This window comes from Schistocerca nitens, chromosome 4 (genome assembly GCF_023898315.1).
Source record: "Schistocerca nitens isolate TAMUIC-IGC-003100 chromosome 4, iqSchNite1.1, whole genome shotgun sequence".
Lineage (NCBI taxonomy): Eukaryota > Metazoa > Arthropoda > Insecta > Orthoptera > Acrididae > Schistocerca > Schistocerca nitens.
Window position 1 is genome coordinate 942,415,752 of NC_064617.1, and position 21,168 is coordinate 942,436,919.

The 21,168-nt window shown below is 45.6% G+C and overlaps 1 protein-coding gene across 1 annotated transcript; it reads left to right on the forward strand.

Annotated features, from left to right (window-relative positions):
• Nucleotides 1–234: 234 nt before the first annotated feature.
• On the forward strand, nucleotides 235–18,824 carry LOC126253584 (cuticle protein 18.7-like). The gene is made up of 4 exons (XM_049955011.1): nucleotides 235–389; nucleotides 7,241–7,489; nucleotides 12,616–12,708; nucleotides 18,554–18,824. Exons 1-4 carry the CDS (start codon nucleotides 378–380, stop codon nucleotides 18,707–18,709), a joined length of 510 nt encoding a protein of 169 aa, XP_049810968.1. The 5' UTR covers nucleotides 235–377; the 3' UTR covers nucleotides 18,710–18,824.
• Nucleotides 18,825–21,168: the final 2,344 nt, after the last annotated feature.

Below are 21,168 nucleotides of genomic sequence, written 5' to 3' on the forward strand. Positions count from 1 at the left end.
TCGGCGGACATCAAAGGGCACGGTGTCACAGCGCAGGGCTACGCCTGCGGTGTGGGCGTTCCTGGCCGCCGGCCGGTCGCCCTTGCAGTGTGGTCACGTGCCCCGCGGCAGATGACAACGGACACCCCCTCCCCTTGTAAGGACACCCCTCTGGTCGCTTGGTGGGGCGTCGTTCGCAGCCTCTAGCCTGCGCCGCTTCCCGTACGTAGCAGCTCGTCCTCTAGGTGGGCGTTTACCTGCGGCCGCCAGCCACGTCTAGGAAGACATTCCGGGCCCGGACTGCCTGTCTGCCGAGCCGCTATATAAAGGGCCCCGCGTCAGCCGGACTGCACAGTTCGTCAGCAGCCGAACACCAAAACACTCACATACACACCGACATGAAGCTCTTGGTAAGTACGGCGGTCGTCGGCTGACGCCGGAGAATTTTCTCACGCAACGTTTCTCATTGTGGCGTCATGCCACCACACTTCAGCGACAATAGAAATTTTTAATTAATTTTTCCCTGCTCGCGGAATTATGTAAGCTGAGAAACAATGGAGTTTCACCGCTGCTAATTCTACGGCTAACATATAAGATCGCGTGGAACCTGTTTATTTTATAATAAGCTTCGTACTTAGTCCCTCTATGACACTGCGTTTGAATGCCAGATTAAAAGCTCCCACTTTTGATCTCCGGTTGGGGATAGGCTATACAGCTGTCTCTTAATGCTTACTTCCTCTCTGGCGACATTTGTTGATGTAGAAAATGTCGAGTTGCACCTTGGTACCGAGCCCACGTTAAACTGCACGTCACTCTACAACTGCTTGGATGAATGGGTTTATGGGTCGGAGTACCTCAAGGGCAGACCATCTCCCTAGAAGAGCACTTTGGTGTTCAAACCAACTTCTCGGATTGAAAAAATGGTTCAAACGGCTCTGAGCGCTATGGGACTTAACAGCTGAGGTCATCAGTCCCCTAGAACTTAGAACTACTTAAATCTATCTAACTTAAGGACATCACACACATCCATGCTCGACGCAGGATTCGAACCTGCGACCGTAGCAGCACCGCGGTTCCGAACTGAAGCGCCTAGATCCGCTCGGCCACCGTGTCCGGCTTTCGGATTGAAGACGGGGTTATCTCGACATGCTTTATAAGTGCTACTTTGCTTCAAGTCCTTTTCATGGGTGCATGCGCTGGCATAGAGAAGACACTGTGAGTATACTGAATGATCTTTGCCGCAATGGCTGTTGATCTCAGTATTAATTCGTTCGTTTATATCGTTCACGACTACATAGTTTCCGTTGTGCAGCCCTCTCGAGTGTAGAGTACAATCTGTTAAATACACGTCCTTGGATTCTTGTCTACATCAGAGAATTTTACGTTGAACGTAACGCAAGAATGTGCGTTTAACAGGCTACACTCTACATTTGACGTTGGCTACAAAGCGGTAACTACGTAGTAATGTGCAATAGAAAATATAAGGTTGGTTTAATCTCAACAGTAACAGCAGATGCGGCAAACTGTTATCCTTAAAACAAATTGTCATAGCTGTGTACCCCACTGCAACTATAACATCGTGAATAGTATAGTAAACTTTGTGATAATAAACCAAGTAAGACAGTCTGAATGTTATCGCACTTCAAGTTTTCCAATAAGCCCACTTTGACTTTAGGCAAGACAATATCGAAGTGATAATAAGACACGAGAGGAATTATTAGGAGTCATAAAAATTAAAACGTGAATCAGTTGCCACTATTAATTGTGGTTACATTTTACTCACAGACATACGCTATATTGTTAAACAGTACTGACGTCAAGTACATCACGAGATAGGCACCAGTGAATTTGTACTCCCAGTCTCCAGAGACGTTTGAATCTACGTTCTGTACGTCATGTCAACAGCAAAATCTCCAGAGCTGCAAACTCGCTTTTTACGTAAAACTAAAGGAGTCCAAGGCACTTGTGACAACGTCACAATGGCCGCTTTTTACGTAAAACTAAAGGAGTCCAAGGCACTTGTGACAACGTCACAATGGCACGAAAAGAACATCCACCGATATCACAGCCTGAAATCTTTGCTAGTTTCATAACAGAGACTGACACGTTTTCCTTAACCTTCGCTACATGAGGAAATTAACTTAACTCGTCAGCATATTATTTACATGAAATAAGTGACCCGAACACTTCGACGAATACTGTTACAGATTAGTACGAAATTTGCATCGGTTTCTGATGATTTTTAACTTGTCGCAGGTTTAATAGACGTGAGTCAGGTACGTATAAACAGGACATCGGATTTTTCCGGTGATGCTATGAGCTATTAGAAAATTTCTTTTGCTGTTCTTGTTCTTGTGGCCATACAATACTGCACGTATATTAACAACAATACATCTTCATCCTGATCAGTTATTGTCAATTCTTGACCATATTCTAACCTGATTATTTTTAGTGTTGGCCGTTACATAATATATCTATCGCTTTCAAGTCCATCCTCTGTGACCTCCTAATAGTCCCAGATCTAGCAGCTCTGTTATTGTTTCTCCAATAGCCATCTCTACGGCACATCCCAAGCATGCTATTCACCTGCTCTGTATCAAAAACGTGACTCCAGTTACTAATTATATCACTTGGTAGAGGGTAGCATTTGTTCTAATTCCCCATGAGCCGTTTCTCTAAATGGTTACACATATTTTCGCTGGTGTCTGGTCTCAGGCGTGGTTCATCATTATTGGTTATCAGCTATGCCTCACATACATTTATGGGAAAACCCCTCTCAGAACATTAGAACATTATGTACTGCCATTTTATTGGACTGTTTTAACTACTTTTTCAAATAATTCACTCCAGTTCTTACTTACGAAGTTTTCACGATGCTACACTTAAATTAAGTGGTACCACACTTTTCAACCTATTCAGAGGTCGATGTACGTCAGGAATGCAATTTCGGCTAGTGCATGTCACTTTCAACTATCGTCTTGCCTCTAAATCATATTCATTGTTATTGAACTTGGTCATATGGTCTCAGTCACAAAGCTCTGGGGAACTAAATATTTGCCGGCCGGGGTGGCCGATCGGTTCTAGGCGTTACAGTCTGGAACCGCGCGACCGCTACGGTTGCAGGTTGGAATCCTGCCTCGGGCATGTATGTGTGTGATGTCCTTAGGATAGTTAAGTTTAAGTAGTTCTAAGTTCTAGGGGACTGATGACCTCGCCAGTTAAGTCCCATAGTGCTCAGAGCCATTTGAATTTGAACTAAATATTTCACCAATAATATCCTCATTTGAGTTCCTGGATAATTAAATGAATTACAGCATTCAAATGCTAAATTAACAGTTGCAGATAGTTAAGAGTGGTATAATTACAGATATTGAATGGTTTTCCCAAATTTTAACTCTATTCCTTTTCCAGAGACAGTTTCTAGGGTTTCTTGTTGCCCCAATACCACAGTGTGTCCGCGTGCTGACTTGCGAACTGACCGAGAAAATCCATTTCATTGACAAGCCCCGAAACCTTCATTAGTGTATCAATTTTATATGAGGATAAATTTGAGTTCATTTCCTAAAAAACTGTAACTTTTAGTTGCTTCAACGCATTCTCGAGTAGTTACATTTTCCTGTCGATCCATCAAATACAGCGTAGCGGTGGCAGTTTCTGGTTCTTTCACGAGCTGCAATTTCCACTCGTTTCTCACAAGGCATGAATGGAGGCTTGAGCACTTGATTTTCTTGTGGTTCTGGTAATTTCTACAAATATTTGCCATTACTGAGCTTAACGGCGAAATTAAGGGAGCTCAATTGCCCAGAAACAGCGTTCTCGGTTTCTTTCGGGCAGACATAACATCGCACTGGCCGCTGACGGCAGCAAAAAGCTCGGCCACTCATGCGGTTTATGGCGAGGCAGCAGTTCCGCGGTAACCTTTAGAGAAACGGTTCCGCTTCGGTAGCCACTCCCAGTGCGGAATGCGGTAATCGACAAGAACAATGCAATAGCCGGTGCCGTGCCAACCAGACAGCCTCGTTCTCGGCTCACCGAAACCGAATAGTTAGCTGACGCAGGTGTCTCCCCCGTAGCGTGGAAGACGCGCCCCTCAGGGCGTTTCCTGCCGCAGTCCAAAGCCAAGAAACTGCATCATAGCGTAACAGCGACTGAGCGGTAATGCCTTGTTTGCCCTTGAGATGACGTCACAAGTGTGTGCTGCCATGTTAGCTCCGTGCGAGTATCGGCGAACCGGTTCCTGTTATGTGTATGCTATGTAGATACTTCCAATGCATTTCAATTTCATTTGCATGTCCTTTGCTGCTTCGTTTCCTAGATACAAATCTGTCAGATAATGTTGGTTAACTGCTGCGTACATCATATAAGTGTGTGGGTTAGGAGGAAGATTCTGCTCGACAGAAAATAACGGGCTTCAAACACCATGCCTAACATTAAATAAAGCTTGTGTCAGTTTTATACCTTCTGAGGCAACAGTACCCAATAAACACACTGGCTGTGCTATTTTTGTGATCGCTTTCTTCCCTAAAGTTCCTTGTTTCAATTTCTTGTGACACTGGTCCTGATTCGTAAATCAGTAGGCTACATTCGAAATGTCACTAAACATTACTATAGAACATGTAAAAGCCAAAGATCTGCTTGAAGGGCGTTTGGGAGGGTCTCATCTGGTAACAAAGGAATCGTCAGGAGTGCGTAAGGCTTATGTGGTTGTTCTCGATATACTTAAGCGGTCTCATGGACAGGGTGAACAGCAATCTGTGACCCCTGGCTGATGACACTGTAGTGCACAAAACAATGTCGTCTTGGACTGTAGTAGGATACAAAATGATTTTGTTAAAATCTGAATTTTCTGTGACGCATGCGGCTTGCTCTTACTTCGGAAAAACTTAAGTTAAGAAACAGAAAAAACAATCCTATATTTCAAGTAATGTATTACTGGTGTGGCGATTGATACATTGATTAAATACCTAGGGGTAAAACTGCTAAGTGATGTGAAACAGGAGAGGCACGTAACATCGGCTACAGAGGGAGGGGGAGGGGGGCGAATGGTCGACTTTGGATTACTATGAAAATTCTACAAAAGTGTGGCTCACCTACATAGGAGATTGCGCACAAGACACTTGTGCGACCCATTCTTGAGTAGTGCTCGAGTGTTTGGAATCCACATCAGATCGGGTTAAAGGAAGACAGCTATGAAATTCAGATGTGCTGCTAGACATGTTCTAGTTTCAATCAACACGGAAGTACTACGGAAATGCTACGTGAACACAAATGCGAATCCCTGGAGGGAAGACGTTCTTTTTGCGAAACTCTATTGAAAAATTTTAAGAGAATCGGTATCTGGGACAGACTGCAGAAAAATTTTATTGTTGCCAACGTACATCTCGCGTCATGAACGCACGGAAACACGTAGACAGTCGTTTCCCTCTCGTTTGATCTGCGAGTGGAAAAAGGAAGGGTAGCCTCTGTCAAGCACCGTATGAGAGGTGGCAGAGCGTAGGCAATCAGCTACGTGCATAACTAATGCGTGTTGCCTATAGTCCAGTCATCTACTCAGAGTGAAGGGGGTTGGGCCGAGCCAAATTAAGATTTCCTGATTTTCTTATAAAATATCTGTCTTCGCTTAGATACACTGATTCTTGTGGATTCCCTGTTGAAAATCAATTTACTTGGGCAGGTAGTATGCAGGACAACCGGTCAGAAGACCCCCTCGCCAGGGGATGACACCAAGCTGGTGCTTTGTGTCTCGTGCTGCGATCACCGGCTATCTCCTGAAACATGGACCGTGATTGACTGCTTCAAGGTCACTATAGCAGTGCCATGTTTGACTGCTACTCGTTGCGAGGTTTTTGTCACACAGTGTACATCTATTTCTACAGCTCAGTCGACATCCATGCTGTGCAAACTAATGTGAAGTTCACGGCAAAAGGTACCTCTCACTGTACTTGTGTTAAGGTATGGAGTGTGAGTAAAACACTTCTAAAATGCCGAAGTGCAAGAGTAATTAGATTACTTTTGTCTTTGCGATCTCAAGAGCTGTAGGTAGCTGCAGTATTTTCCTAGATTTCGGGCTTAATATTGCTGCTGGAAACTTGCTAAGTAGCCTATAAATAATATATAGTTTTTGTGTAACTTCCCAGGATCTTCTCGATGAAAGCACTTTGTGTGGACATTAATGTCGTGAGAACTGTAACTAATGAAGCTTAAACAGGGACACATTTGAGTCTTTTTTGGACATGAAGCTGTCTGGGACTAGAGGCATACATGTCATCATAATTGCTTCATGATGGATAACATTAGCTATAATAATCTTTGCTAATTAATTTCCCTGCTTCACCTACATTACTAACTTTGTTGTTGCCCGATAAAGCGAATATATGCTGCCTGAGAAACATTATTCATCTGCTTTCTAACCTACTTTGCAAGTGGTGGTATTGTTAGAAGCTAACCATTGAAAATAAAACAATTTTGATTTTCACTTTGGTTTCCAATTCGCGACCTATCGTTCCTTACTTTCCGAATAGTCCACGTATTTCGTAACGGCTATAGTCGCCGCGGTGTCTGTTCCTTCAGATATGCTCTCATGTCTCTAGGATCATTTCACCGTTCTTCTTAACGGCACAGGCACTGCAATGTCGTTTATGATTTCAGGGTGGCTCGTGTGGCCGGGAAGGATCAGCGAACGTTTTGACTCAACAGAAGTTGAAACTTCCTGGGAGATTAAAATTGTGTGCCAGACCGAGACTTGAACTCGTGACCGTTGCCTTTCGCGGGCAAGTGCTCTACCAACTGAGCTACCCAAGCACGACTCACTCCCCGTCCTCACAGCTTTACTTCTGCCAGTACCTCGTCTCCTACCTTCCAAACTTTACAGAAGCTCTCCTGCGAACCCTGCAGAACTAGCACTCCTGAAAGAAAGGACACTGCGGAGACATGGCTTAGCCACAGCCTGGGGGATGTTTCCAGAATGAGATTTTCACTTTGCAGCGGAGTGTGCGCTGATATCAAACTTCCTGGCAGATTAAAACTATGTGCCGGACCGAGACTCGAGCATTTGCCCGCGAAAGGCAAAGGTCCAGAGTTCGAGTCTCGGTCCGGCACACAGTTTTAATCTGCCAGGAAGTTTCATATCAGCGCACACTCCACTTCAGAGTGAAAATCTCATTCTCAACAGAATTTCTTCCTCATGAAGTGACGTACTGCTCGTCTTTGAACACCCTGCGTGCAGACTGTGGACGGTGGCTGAGACGGCTGGTTGGTGCAGGTGGTGCTGGTGAGCGTGGTGTGCGCCGTGAGCGCGCGGCCCGGCTACCTGGCGGGCGCCGGCCTGCTGGGTCTGGGGCTGCCCGTGCCCGCGGCCAACGTGGTGCTGGGGGCGGGCGGCGTGCCGCTGGACACCCCCGAGGTGGTGGCGGCCAGGATCACTCACGCCGCCCAGGTGGCCGGCGCACAGGTCGGCATCCCGCCCGCCGCCGTCATCCCGGGGGACACGCCCGCCGTCGCCGCCGCCAGGGTGAGTTGCTACCCTACGTCACGCTCCTACCTGTTACACGGCCACACGACACCTGTTCCCGCGCAGGCTCCCCAACTTGCCGCTATATTCCAGTTACCTCCTTTGTCACTCATCAGTTTTCTTACACTACTGGCCATTAAAATTGCTACACCACGAAGATGACGTGCTACAGAAAGGACAGGAAGAAGATGCTGTGATATGCAAATGATTAGTTTTTCAGAGTATTCACACAACGTTGGCGCCGGTGGCGACACCTACAACGTGCTGACACGAGGAATGTTTCCAACCGATTTCTCGTACACAAACAGCAGTTGACCGGCGTTGCCTGGCGAAACGTTGTTGTGATGCCTCGTGTAAGGAGGAGAAATACGTACCATCACGTGTTTCCGACTTTCATAAAGGCCGGATTGTAGCCTATCGCGATCGCGGTTTATCGTATCGCGACATTGCTGCTCGCGTCGGTCGAGATCCAATGACTGTTAGCAGAATATGGAATCGGTGGGTTCAGGAGGGTAATACGGAACGCCCTGCTGGATCCCAACGGCCTCGTATCGCTAGCAGTCGAGATGACAGGCGTCTTATCCGTATGGCTGTAACGGATCGTGTAGCCACGTCTCGACCCCTGACGCAACAGATCGGGATGTTTGTAAGACAACAACCATCTGCACGAACATTTCGACGACGTTTGCAGCTGCATGGACTATCAGCTCGGGGACCATGGCTGCGGTTGCCCTTGACGCTTCACCACAGAAAGGAGCGCCTGCCATTGTGTACTCAACGACGAACCTGGGTGCACGAACTGCAAAACGTCATTTGTTCGGATGAATCCAGGATCTTTTTACAGCATCATGATGGTTGCATCCGTGTTTTGCGACATCACGGTGAACGTGTATCCGGAAGCGCGTATTCGTCATCGCCATACTGGCGTATCACCCGGCGTGATGGTATGGGGTGCCATTGGTTACACGTCTCGGTCACCTCTTGTTCGCACTGACGGCACTTTGAACAGTGGACGTTATATTTCAGATGTGTTACGAGCCACGGCTCTACCCTCCATTCGATCCCTGCGAAACCCTACATTTCAGCAGGATAATGCACGACCGCATGTTGCAGGTCCTGTACGGGCCTTTATGGATACAGAAAATGTTCGACTGTTCCCCTGGCGAGCACATTCTCCAGATGTCTCACCAACTGGAAACGTGTGGTCAATGGTGGCCGAGCAACTGGCTCGTCACAATACTCTTGATGAACTGTGGTATCGTGTTGAAGCTGCATGGGCAGCTGTACCTGTACACGCCATCCAAGCTCTGTTTGACTCAATGCCCAGCCGTATCACGGCCGTTATTACGGCCAGAGGTGTTTGTTCTGGGTACTGATTTCTCAGAATCTATGCACCAAAATTGCGTGAAAATGTAATCACATGTCAGTTGTAGTATAATATATTTGTCCAATGAACACCCGTTTATCATCTGCATTTCTTCTTGGTGTAGCAATTTTAATGGCCAGTAGTGTATTACGATCTTTTACCTTGGAAACCTTATAGCAACAAAATTTAGCAGAAGAATTGAAAAACTGGTGGACACCGACCTTGTGGAAGATTATTCAGGATTCCGGAGAAATGTAGGAACACACGAGGCAATACTGACCCAACGATTTATCTTAGAAGGCAGATTAAGGATAGAAATCCGCAGGTTTATAGTTTTTCTAGACTGTGAGGAAGCTTTTGACAATGATGACTGCAATACACTCTTTGAAATTCTGCAGGTAACAGGGGTAAATACAGGAAGGAAAAGGTTATATACAACGAGTACAGAAACCAGACGGCAGTTATGAGATTAGAGGGGTATGACAGGGAAGCCGTGGTTGAGAAGGGTGTGAGGCAGGTTTGTAGCCCATCCCAGTCTGCACATTGAGCAAGCAGTAAAGGAAACCCAAGGAAAATTTGGAGAAAGAATTAAAGTTCAGGGAGAAGATATGCAAACTTTCAGGTTTGCCGATGACATCGTAATTATGTCAGAGACAGTGAAGCACTTGGAGGAGCAACTGAACGGGATATACAGTGTATTGAAAGGAGAATATGAGATGAACATCAACAAAAGAAAAGCAGGGAAAATGAAACGTAGTCGAATTAAATCAGGTAATGCTGAGGGAATTAGATAAGAAAACTAGAGAACCAAAAGCAGTACATTAGTGTCACTGTCTGGAAAGTAAAATAACTGCTGATTGCCGGAGTGGAGAAGATGTAAAATGTAGACTAGCAATATTTAAAACGTTTTTGAAGGAGAGACAGTAATTAACATCGTATGTAAACTTAATGATATGGAAGTCTTTTCTGGGGGTATTTGTGTGGATTGTAGCCTTGTACGCAAGTGGGAAATGAACGCTAAACATATCAAGGAAAAAGAGAGCTGAAGTATTTGAAATGTGGTGCTACAGACGAATTCTGAAGAGTATAAGGGGAGATCAAGCAACCAATGAAAAGATACGGAATAGAATTTGGGAAGAAAGAAGTTTCAGGCATGATTTGACTAATGGCTCTGAGCACTATGGGACTCAACTGCTGAGGTCATTAGTCCCCCAGAACTTAGAACTAGTTAAACCTAACTAACCTAAGGACATCACACACATCCATGCCCGAGGCAGGATTCGAACCTGCGACCGTAGCGGTCTCGCGGTTCCAGACTGCAGCGCCAGAACCGCGCGGCCACTTCGGCCGGCGATTTGACTAAAAGACACCAGGTGATCGCCAGTTTACTTTTGTAGGGAAGCGTGGGGGATAAAAGTAGTAGACCGTGGCCAAAAGATGGATAAGTAACCAGGATGTTAAAAGGACGTAGGTTGCAGTAGTTATTCGAAGAGGCTTGCACAGTATAGAGTGTCGTGAAAAGCAGCAGAAAACCTGTCTTCGTAGTGAAAACCACATCATCCTCCCCTTCGTCTGTAGTCGGAGCATCCGCAGCGTAAAGAGTCCCAAAAGTGGTCAGACTCCACAGGCTCTTATCAGTTTGTGGCGTGCGAGACAAGTTCGTGGAATGAACATTAGAAATGAGAATAATCTTCAGAAATACTTAAAGTCACTTACTTAGATCCAGATAAGCGTCTAGTACTCAGGAACACATATTTTCGATAACAAGCCGACAGCCATAAAACGTTTAACTACTAATAGATTTCAATTTAAGAGAAGCATAATTTTTTTCTGGTGTTCAACTCCTTCTACTTCATTAAAGAGTTTCATACAAGAACCGAGTAATGTGTATATAGTATAAACAATAACAAATAATGTATTACTGTAGATAAAATTTGACTACGGAACACCTTCAGAGCAGTAATATGATCAACATGCATAAATGTTGTAAACTGATGTTGCCTTTGTTGATGCATGGCTACATTAGTCTAGCAATTACGATAAGCGCCCCATTAAATTGTGCATTTATTTGATTTGGGACAAGTTTGTTGTTATATTTCAAATGCAAATGTGTTTGAAATTCTTTGGAGTTACCCTACACCCATCAGGAGTGTTTCACTTGGGATCTATAACAGGTAAATTAATATAACTCTTTTTTTGTAAACATATATTGCGTGTTCTTGTTTTGTAATATGTTCTACATCGTTGAGGGTCTATAGAGCTAGGGAATAAAACTACATCTAATATAAACCTAATGCTCCGCTAATTTACAGGGTGCTTGCAAATAAATTCATCAAATGTCGTAAGACTATATTTTCTACGCGAGTGAAGATGGAAACTTGGGATGAATTTTAAAGTGTATTTCTTTTTAAAAGAACCAGCAAATGGAAAAGTGTGTTTCTTCTTCATATGTGTACATACGAGGTACTTGTTACAATTATGTGCAGGGTTAAGGTTTTCATTTGCCTTTCACAAATATTGTGTATGCCCTCCACCAGAGGCAAGACGAACATTCTTCTTGTCAATGTTTCCCACACGATCCCCTTGTAGCCGAATCTCCCGACAAGTTCCTTCTTTCTTAACAGTCCACAAAGTTTTCGATATCCTTGTGTAGCATCACATCTCAAAAATCAGTGTCGATGGGAGTCCCTAGTCTCCCTGTGAACAGCGAGGCAGTGTTAAAAGTTATCGCTACTCCAAAATAAGTAATTACTGCACTGTAGCTATCGAACTACTTTCAGAAAGATTCCTAGATCCGACCACTCGGTTGTCCTAAATGCCGCGCGCAGGAGTTCTAGCTAGCTCTTACTGCCGTGAGGTTGGAATTATCAGGATTTCAGCGAGACTGAGAATATCCCAGAACTGTCAGGATTTCGATGAAACTGTGAATTTTCTTCTTAGCACTACAATTTGTTTCCAAATCCATTTCCAAATAGACGAAGAAGAGACATTTCTCTATTTCGTTAGCCATCCGTTAACAGTTTAGATTTCTACGTAGTGTACTAATATATCAGTCAATATACTTCATTTTGATCTTACTTCATGTAAGTTTTAGCTTTCCACTGAAACTTGTTCCTTTGATCTCATCAGTTCATTGTTAAAGTTTCTCTACTGGTGAAATAAAAAGCAAGTGTGGAGTGTCCCAATCCGTAGATGCTTCAGACGGGATTCGTTATGCATACGAGTTGTGTGATTTAAAAACATCCTCCAAAGCTACAGACATTGGTTTTGATCAAATGAAACCATTTAGCCCATTTTCGTCTTCATGGGACAGTTTTTTGTTTTCTTGTGGTTTGTCATTTGTGATATGTACTATGCAAGCATGTCCATATTCGAAGGCTAGTACTTCTGCAAAAAAGTTGAACATCACAGGGAGTAATAATTGCTGGTAACGGGGTGGTAAACATCTCGTGGTAATTGGGAGCAGATGCAGTTATTTTAAGTTACTGACAAAAAGATAAGGAAGCATAAAAATACACTAATTGGTTGGGAAGTGAAACTGTTACATGATCTTCTGATTATACGACGTCTCCGATAGTGTATAACTTAAACAATTTGTGAATATGGAACTTTCAGCTTGCAGACGATCAATGGGACGGCTCAGGAGCCACGTTATTGAATCTATTGAAACTCTAGTCTTACTGTAAATGTTAAAAAAACACTATTTAACGAGATAAAAATTAATAGTCTTATTATTCCTTTTTTTTTTTTTTTGTTGCAGGCTACCCATCTGGCTCAGGTAGCTGGCGAGCAGATAGGAATCCCTTCCTCCCTGGTGATCCCTGGTGACACCCCAGCAGTTGCCGCCGCTAAGGTACGTATTATCTCCCTTGCATTTACAGATATCCAAACACAACAGCTCTGCACCCTCATGCACTCATCTTCAGCAAATGCATTTGCTGTTACGTCATGCTATATATTTTGCACTAGCTGGAAGTTTGCCTACTGTATAGATGTTAAATTAAGATTAAAATATCTAATTGTCTTAAGTAATATCCGTTTGATATTCAAGATATTAGAATGTAACAATTACTTTAGTAAGCAATTACACACCAGATACGTCTTGACGTGCTGAGAATTGGCCATTGTAGTTTTATATGAGTGTTGTAAATACGAGCAAAGATACCAATGTTTGGATGATAAATAGTGATTCCATCAGGAACTTTCATACAGGTAACAATAAATTCGAGACTGTCAGTTGAAACAGTGCGAGGTGCCGGGGCTAGTAGTGTATTTATCACTAAATTCTACTAGAATCCACATGTGTAAATCATGCTCTAAGCCCCCCCTATTCTAACTCCGACTTTTGCTGTTGCACAAGGATAAAAAAAATACGCGAACTGACTCTAATCAACCCTGCTAGTGGAGTAGAAGAGAGTTTGGCACCTGCAATAATTTAATTTGATACATAAGTTAAATAAACAAAGGTTTCATTAGCATAGTGAGGAATGATAGGGTTGCTCTATCGATTAACAGAATGAAAGTTCTGTTCAAAATAACAATATGATTTATTAAGCTTAAACACAGAATAGTAAAAGAAACACAGGAAATTTATAAATCATCAAATTGGCTAAAATTGGAGATTCATACAAACACTATAAAGGTGAAGTTGTCCCTAACTTAGATCCTGAGGTTTAAGACGTAGTGGTATGTGGAGCCAATTCCTTTCCACTCAAATCTCAAGAGAGACACACAGCTAACCCAATAGTAATTGCTGTTACTCGAAACTGAACACAGTTAGAAAAGGATGAACAGGCGCGCTCTGCTGAGCTCTGATTATCACCTAGGAAAAATCCCTATCTGCCGGTGCTGCGGACGTACATTACCCACAGTCTTCTTATCTCCCAGAACACGATCTGGCGTACCGCAGGCGAGGGCTGGCTGCTTCGACGTCCTCGACCGAAAGGCGACTGCCGACTACCCAGAGCACCCGTACAGGCCGAACACCGAACATTCCCGCCCCCACGACAGTGGCCGTGGTTACGTTCCAATCAGCAACTCGAAAACCGGCGGAAATTCCACTCCATTGCCGGAGCACTACCATTCCACCAATGGAGATTCTTGGCGCCAATTTCTGTGCTGATTTTGCAGAAAGTGCGGGAATTTTCCCGCCACAACTGCGTGGGTACACAAGTCATTCCCACGCCTCGCTGGTAGCCCGCCAGAAAGTGTTTTCGCAAAGTTTCTCTGAAGTAACGGAACCTCTAGCCCAGCCGCTACTTCACACCCCAGCGGGCGTGTCTCTTGACAATGTCGGCGTCTGAAAAGCATTCACTCGACTGCCTCACACACGTCGGCTTAACTCTCTCCAGTTCCACAGAGCCCGCCTGTCACCGGCCCACCCGGGTGACGAGAGACGCTGCGTGGGAAGTACGCGTGTTAAGGAAAAGCAACCCTCCACCGCATGCAACTAGAGAGGAGAATCGTAAGATAGAAATATGAGAGGGGGCTCATGCCACCTCTCATTGCCCCTACGCCATTTTAGATTGTAATTGGTGAGCGGTTGGCTCACTTAGGAGCAAGGTAGTGAGTCAATCGCCCAAGAACAATCTTACAAAGTGACTCCACATACCGCACTCTATAAAAAAGATCATTGCAACTGAAAAATGCAACTCATAGAGGGAGGATTATTTATGATGTAGCCAACTTCACCTTCTTAATATGGAACACTAACACTCACATCACACATCCATACCCAGGGAGCCCCTTCCAAACACCGATTCACGCAGACATTCACGCTCTAAACATGGCCCGGGCATCTGAGCCAAATATGGAGCAGTTTATTCTTTACAATCAGAGTTGGAGTGCTCCGCAATTAAATGCCCAAGATGTTACAACAATTTTAATCATTAAACTAACCTGACCTCACTCACACATGATAATATTTAAGTTAACAATCTCTTTGTGAGTTTTCAGAATCTAGTTACAACCTCCGATTCATTCTGTCTCCCTGCAGCAAGAATAACCTTTACAAAATGTTCCCTGAACTGATGGTCCATTCACAATGACAGTGGTGGTATCTGCTTCAGTTTATGGGGACTTCAGGCACACTGTTAGCATACACACAACAATAAACACAAAATACAAAAAAAACATGATGTGGAGAACAATACAGTAATCTGTAATAAGAACTACAGTGTAAAACACAAACGCATACAAGGTATAACATACATTACAGAAACAACATAAGAGAAAGAAATTTAAGAAAAACAAAAAAAACAAGGTTCATGGGGCATCAAATTGTGCGTGCACATTGCACAAAGTTCACGACTGTGCTGAGAATGAGGCACTAAATCACATTGTTAGAAATATCCGTGGCACTTCACTGATTCCACTGTACTGACATCACATAAGGCTAAACGTCGGTTGTAGTTGCTACGTTGTGGCAACAGCAATAGGGAGTTCTGGAGTGTCTGCAGTACGCTGTTGAGATTGTAGTCAGACCCACGCATATGATCACGGCCGTATGGTAGGAAGACACAGTGATAGGCTCTCCTCACGTCGATTAATTGTTTCTGAGGTCTACTCGTTGGGATACATCACTAGTCTAGGTCTCTTCTCTCGCTGGACAGAACTTTATGTTTCCCAATATTGCAGTTCGACGAGGGATGATGGCACGTGGAGTGACTCCACAAGTGTGTGAGGTCATCCATACAGGATCGAACTAGGAGCGACTATTGTTAAAAACTGCTCTCTAATAGAGAGGAGAAGTAAGACATGAGACCATACATTTGTTAGTGTGGCACGATACTGCTTTGTGTATGCAGATCGGCCAATGCTAGTGAGTTGTAAAAACCCAAACAGGTGAGTATAGAGCGTCCCTTTCTGTCCTGAGGCACATGAGGCGCAGGTTCTGACACGATATGTGATCTTCTTCGTGTACTCACGACAACGTGGTCTGCCGCAGGGAATCCCTCCAAGCGGCTGCCGCGTCCGGAGAGCTAGCAGGCTGTCGCGTGTCAGGGTCAACGGCCAGCCCCACTTTCGCTTGTGGCGGGGCAAGGGTCCCGTGTAATCCCTCAGGTAGGCAGCCGGGTGACTGTCAGCGTGTAGGACGGGACGCTCGCCCTCTAGCAGGTAGCCGAAGACCTCTTGTTTTTGCGCTGGCTGGCCTCTGCATTGCCACGTTCCTCGTCATCTGTACAATTCTTACAAAAGTCTTATGCCTAACTTTTTCCCATGACCTTCTATGTTATAATCAATTTACCTAATGAAACATTGATGGTCTGTCATTTCAGACACTCTTGTTTTACTTTTATAGTTATTAATCTATGGCAATCATTATAACATCTAATCTAGACATGGAAATAATTTATTTTGATATACGTGTAGAGACCGATCTCAGTAAGTACATGGTGTGTGATAACTGATGCTTTGTAATGGATGAACAACTAAATGTGCGGGAATTTTCCCGCCACAACTGCGTGGGTACACAAGTCATTCCCACGCCTCGCTGGTAGCCCGCCAGAAAGTGTTTTCGCAAAGTTTCTCTGAAGTAACGGAACCTCTAGCCCAGCCGCTACTTCACACCCCAGCGGGCGTGTCTCTTGACAATGTCGGCGTCTGAAAAGCATTCACTCGACTGCCTCACACACGTCGGCTTAACTCTCTCCAGTTCCACAGAGCCCGCCTGTCACCGGCCCACCCGGGTGACGAGAGACGCTGCGTGGGAAGTACGCGTGTTAAGGAAAAGCAACCCTCCACCGCATGCAACTAGAGAGGAGAATCGTAAGATAGAAATATGAGAGGGGGCTCATGCCACCTCTCAACAGGGTCTCCCAAAAAATCGGTCATTATTTTGTTATTTTGTTATTTTGTTACTCAGTCCCCCGGGTATTGCAGTAGATGTTTTTGCATCTGCTTTTCATCTTCACCATGTGTCCATTGTTGTCGAAAGACCCGGGGACGAGAACTGAGCTGCTCATCTGTGAACAAACTGTAACAAGATCCGGCAACTGAATGACTCATTCCTAAGTTTTCTAGTCACATTGTAATAATATTGAGGAAGGCAGAGGACATGTAATATGAGCGGAATGGGTAGGGCCTCGACAGGAAGTTTCAATATGGAGTGTAGCCGAATTAAATCAGGCTACGCTGAGCGAATTAGATTAGGAAGTGACTCCCAAAAATTAGTTGATGGGTTCTGCCATTTGGGCAGAAAAGTAGTTGAAGATGACCAAAGCAGAAAGGATGTGAACTGCAGACAGGCAATAGGAAGCAAGGCATTTTTGGAGAAGAGAAGTTTTTTAACATCTAATTTAAATTCAATTGGGAGTCCTTCCTAAAGTTATTTGTGGAGACTTGCACGGAACTGAAACATGGCTGATAAACAGTTCAGACAGGAAGAGAGTAGACGTTTTTGAAATGTCATGCTACAGGAGAATGCTGAAGATCAAATGCGAACATCGGATATGTAATGAAGAAGTCGTCAAGATCATCATCAATTTGTAGAGTTTGCAGCCCTTGGCTGGGTCTGATTGCCACATAAGCCTTTCCATCTTTTAGTGCCTCCCACCACGATCCCTTCTGTAGTTGGCTCGGGTCTTCTTCTTTCTTCTCTACACGTTCCATCACTACAGCAATCCACCTATGTCTCCGTCTTCCTTTACGTCCCTTACTTCCTACTGTCATTTCATGAGCCTGTATTGGTATCCTTCGAAGTCCCATTCTTTTAGCAAGACGATACTATCTTGATCTTGTTTCTCCTATGGTCTCCTGGATGGGCTTCTCTTCACTATTTCTCTCACTGCCTCATTCCTTACTTTATCCATTCTAGCTGAGCCTATCCTGCTTCTCTGAAATTTCTGCTGTTCCCGCCGACCGCTGTGGCCGAACTGTTCTAGGCGCTTTATTGCGGAACCGCGCTGCTGCTACGGTCGCAGGTTCGAATCCTGCCTCGGGCATAGATGTGTGTGATGTCCTTAGGTTAGTTAGGTTTAAGTAGTTCTAAGTCTTGGTGACTGATGGCCTCAGATGTTAAGTCGCATAGTGCTCAGCCATTTGAACCATTTTCAGCTGTTCCCAGTGATTTTGATGAACTGATTCGAATTGGGGTCAAGGGAACTCGAATAGACATGTCTGTGATGCGTGCGTGTGTGTGTGTGTGTGTGTGTGTGTGTGTGTGTGTGTGTGTGTGTGTGTGTGTGGGTGTGTGTTTGTATGTGTGGGTGTGGGTGTGGGTTGTTTGGTTGATAGATTTGGGGGAGAGGACCAAACAGAGAGGTCACTGGTCCGATCGATTAGGGAAGGACGGGGAAAGAAGTCAGCTGTGCCCTTTCAAAAGGAACCATCCCGGCATTTGCCTGAAGCGATTTGGGGAAATCACGGAATGTGTGTGTGTGTGTGTGTGTGTGTGATAGAGAGACAGAGAGGGGGGGGGAGAGTTTAAAACTGCAGAGGAATACCGAAGTTTCACTACAGTAGGTAGGGTCAAATGGATGTAGGCTGCAGTAGCTATGCACGTATAGACGTTAGCACACACAGGATGGACTAGTATGAAGAGCTATATCAAAACGTTATTTGGACAGAAGGTCACAGCGACATGAAATATTAAGTGATATGAGCACTCTCTGGTAGAATCTAGCCTATTTTATCTAAGATATTCAGAATACATTCCCTGGTTAATAACGTTGCTGAATGAGATGCTAAATCGCCGGCAGGTGTCTCACGCGGCTGCCGTGGCCACGACGGCGGTGCGCGACGCGACGGCGGCGGCGCTGGGCGGCGCCCACCTGCTGGGTGTGGGTGTTCCCGCCGTGGCCGCGGCGCCCGGCGTCCTGGCGCACCTGCACGCCAAGGCCGCGCTGCTCGGCTGAGGGGAGCATCTGCCGCCTTCATACAGACACCACACCTGCTTCCTGCTGTACAAACTGTCTAACTTATGTAACGCTGCAATTATACAATAAATGGCCACAATCAGCAAGTACAAAACACGTGCTTTATTTAACCCTATCTTAGCATCTGGCGTTGCCCAAGAATGCATTTATACCAATATTCTATTAGTCTATCTCCTCCCTTTCCCTCACTCCGTCCATCCCCTCCATCAACCCCTCTCTGTCGACCTTCTCCACCCCATCTCTCTCACCAACACCTCCACCCTCTCTCCCTCTCCACCTTCCCCTCTCTCTGACATCTCCTCCTCCCCACTCTCCTGCTCATCTCCTCCGCTTTCCTTCATTTCCTTCTCTCCCCTCTCTCTGCCCATCTCCTTCTCTTCCTTTCCCTGTCCATTTCCTCCTCTCTCTCTCTTCCTGTTCATCTTCCCTTCCCTTTTCTTTATTCACATTATCACACTCAAACCAACAGAAGGCTGTTGATTCTTACTCCTACAGTATTTCTTTCCGGATTGTAGCTAATAAGTGTACCAAATTTGTTTGAAATCATTAAGGGGTCTAGGAGAAGCTTCTTACCAGTGGCTTAGCCCACGTACACACATGTCAAAAATATTTCACATATATTTAACGTATTCGGAGTAGGTATTAAAATCCCTGGAGAAGAAATAAAAACTTTGAGGTTCGCCGATGACATTTTAATTCTGTCAGAGACAGCAAAGGACTTGGAAGGGCAGTTAAACGGAATGGACAGTGTCTTGAAAGGAGGGTATAAGATGAACATCAACAAAAGGAAAACGAGGATAATGGAATGTAGTCGAATTAAGTCGGGTGATGCCGAGGGAATTAGATTAGGAAATGAGACACTTAAAGTAGGAAAGGAGTTTTGCTATTTGGGGAGCAAAATAACTGATGATGGTCGAAGTAGAGAGGTTATAAAATGTAGACCGGCAATGGCAAGGAAAGCATTTCTGAAGAAGACAAATTTGTTAACATCGAGTATAGATTTAAGTGTCAGGAAGTCGTTTCTGAAATATTTGTATGGAGCGTAGCCATGTATGGATGTGAAACAAGGACGATAACTACACTCCTGGAAATGGAAAAAAGAACACATTGACACCGGTGTGTCAGACCCACCATACTTGCTCCGGACACTGCGAGAGGGCTGTACAAGCAATGATCACACGCACGGCACAGCGGACACACCAGGAACCGCGGTGTTGGCCGTCGAATGGCGCTAGCTGCGCAGCATTTGTGCACCGCCGCCGTCAGTGTCAGCCAGTTTGCCGTGGCATACGGAGCTCCATCGCAGTCTTTAACACTGGTAGCATGCCGCGACAGCGTGGACGTGAACCGTATGTGCAGTTCACGGACTTTGAGCGAGGGCGTATAGTGGGCATGCGGGAGGCCGGGTGGACGTACCGCCGAATTGCTCAACACGTGGGGCGTGAGGTCTCCACAGTACATCGATGTTGTCGCCAGTGGTCGGCGGAAGGTGCACGTGCCCGTCGACCTGGGACCGGACCGCAGCGACGCACGGATGCACGCCAAGACCGTAGGATCCTACGCAGTGCCGTAGGGGACCGCACCGCCACTTCCCAGCAAATTAGGGACACTGTTGCTCCTGGGGTATCGGCGAGGACCATTCACAACCGTCTCCATGAAGCTGGGCTACGGTCCCGCACACCGTTAGGCCGTCTTCCGCTCACGCCCCAACATCGTGCAGCCCGCCTCCAGTGGTGTCGCAACAGGCGTGAATGGAGGGACGAATGGAGACGTGTCGTCTTCAGCGATGAGAGTCGCTTCTGCCTTGGTGCCAATGATGGTCGTATGCGTGTTTGGCGCCGTGCAGGTGAGCGCCACAATCAGGACTGCATACGACCGAGGCACACAGGGCCAACACCCGGCATCATGGTGTGGGGAGCGATCTCCTACACTGGCCGTACACCACTGGTGATCGTCGAGGGGACACTGAATAGTGCACGGTACATCCAAACCGTCATCGAACCCATCGTTCTACCATTCCTAGACCGGCAAGGGAACTTGCTGTTCCAACAGGACAATGCACGTCCGCATGTATCCCGTGCCACCCAACGTGCTCTAGAAGGTGTAAGTCAACTACCCTGGCCAGCAAGATCTCCGGATCTGTCCCCCATTGAGCATGTTTGGGACTGGATGAAGCGTCGTCTCACGCGGTCTGCACGTCCAGCACGAACGCTGGTCCAACTGAGGCGCCAGGTGGAAATGGCATGGCAAGCCGTTCCACAGGACTACATCCAGCATCTCTACGATCGTCTCCATGGGAGAATAGCAGCCTGCATTGCTGCGAAAGTGCTCTGTCGCCTGTGTCTATGTGCCTGTGGTTCCGTCAGTGTGATCATGTGATGTATCTGACCCCAGGAATATGTCAATAAAGTTTCCCCTTCGTGGGACAATGAATTCAC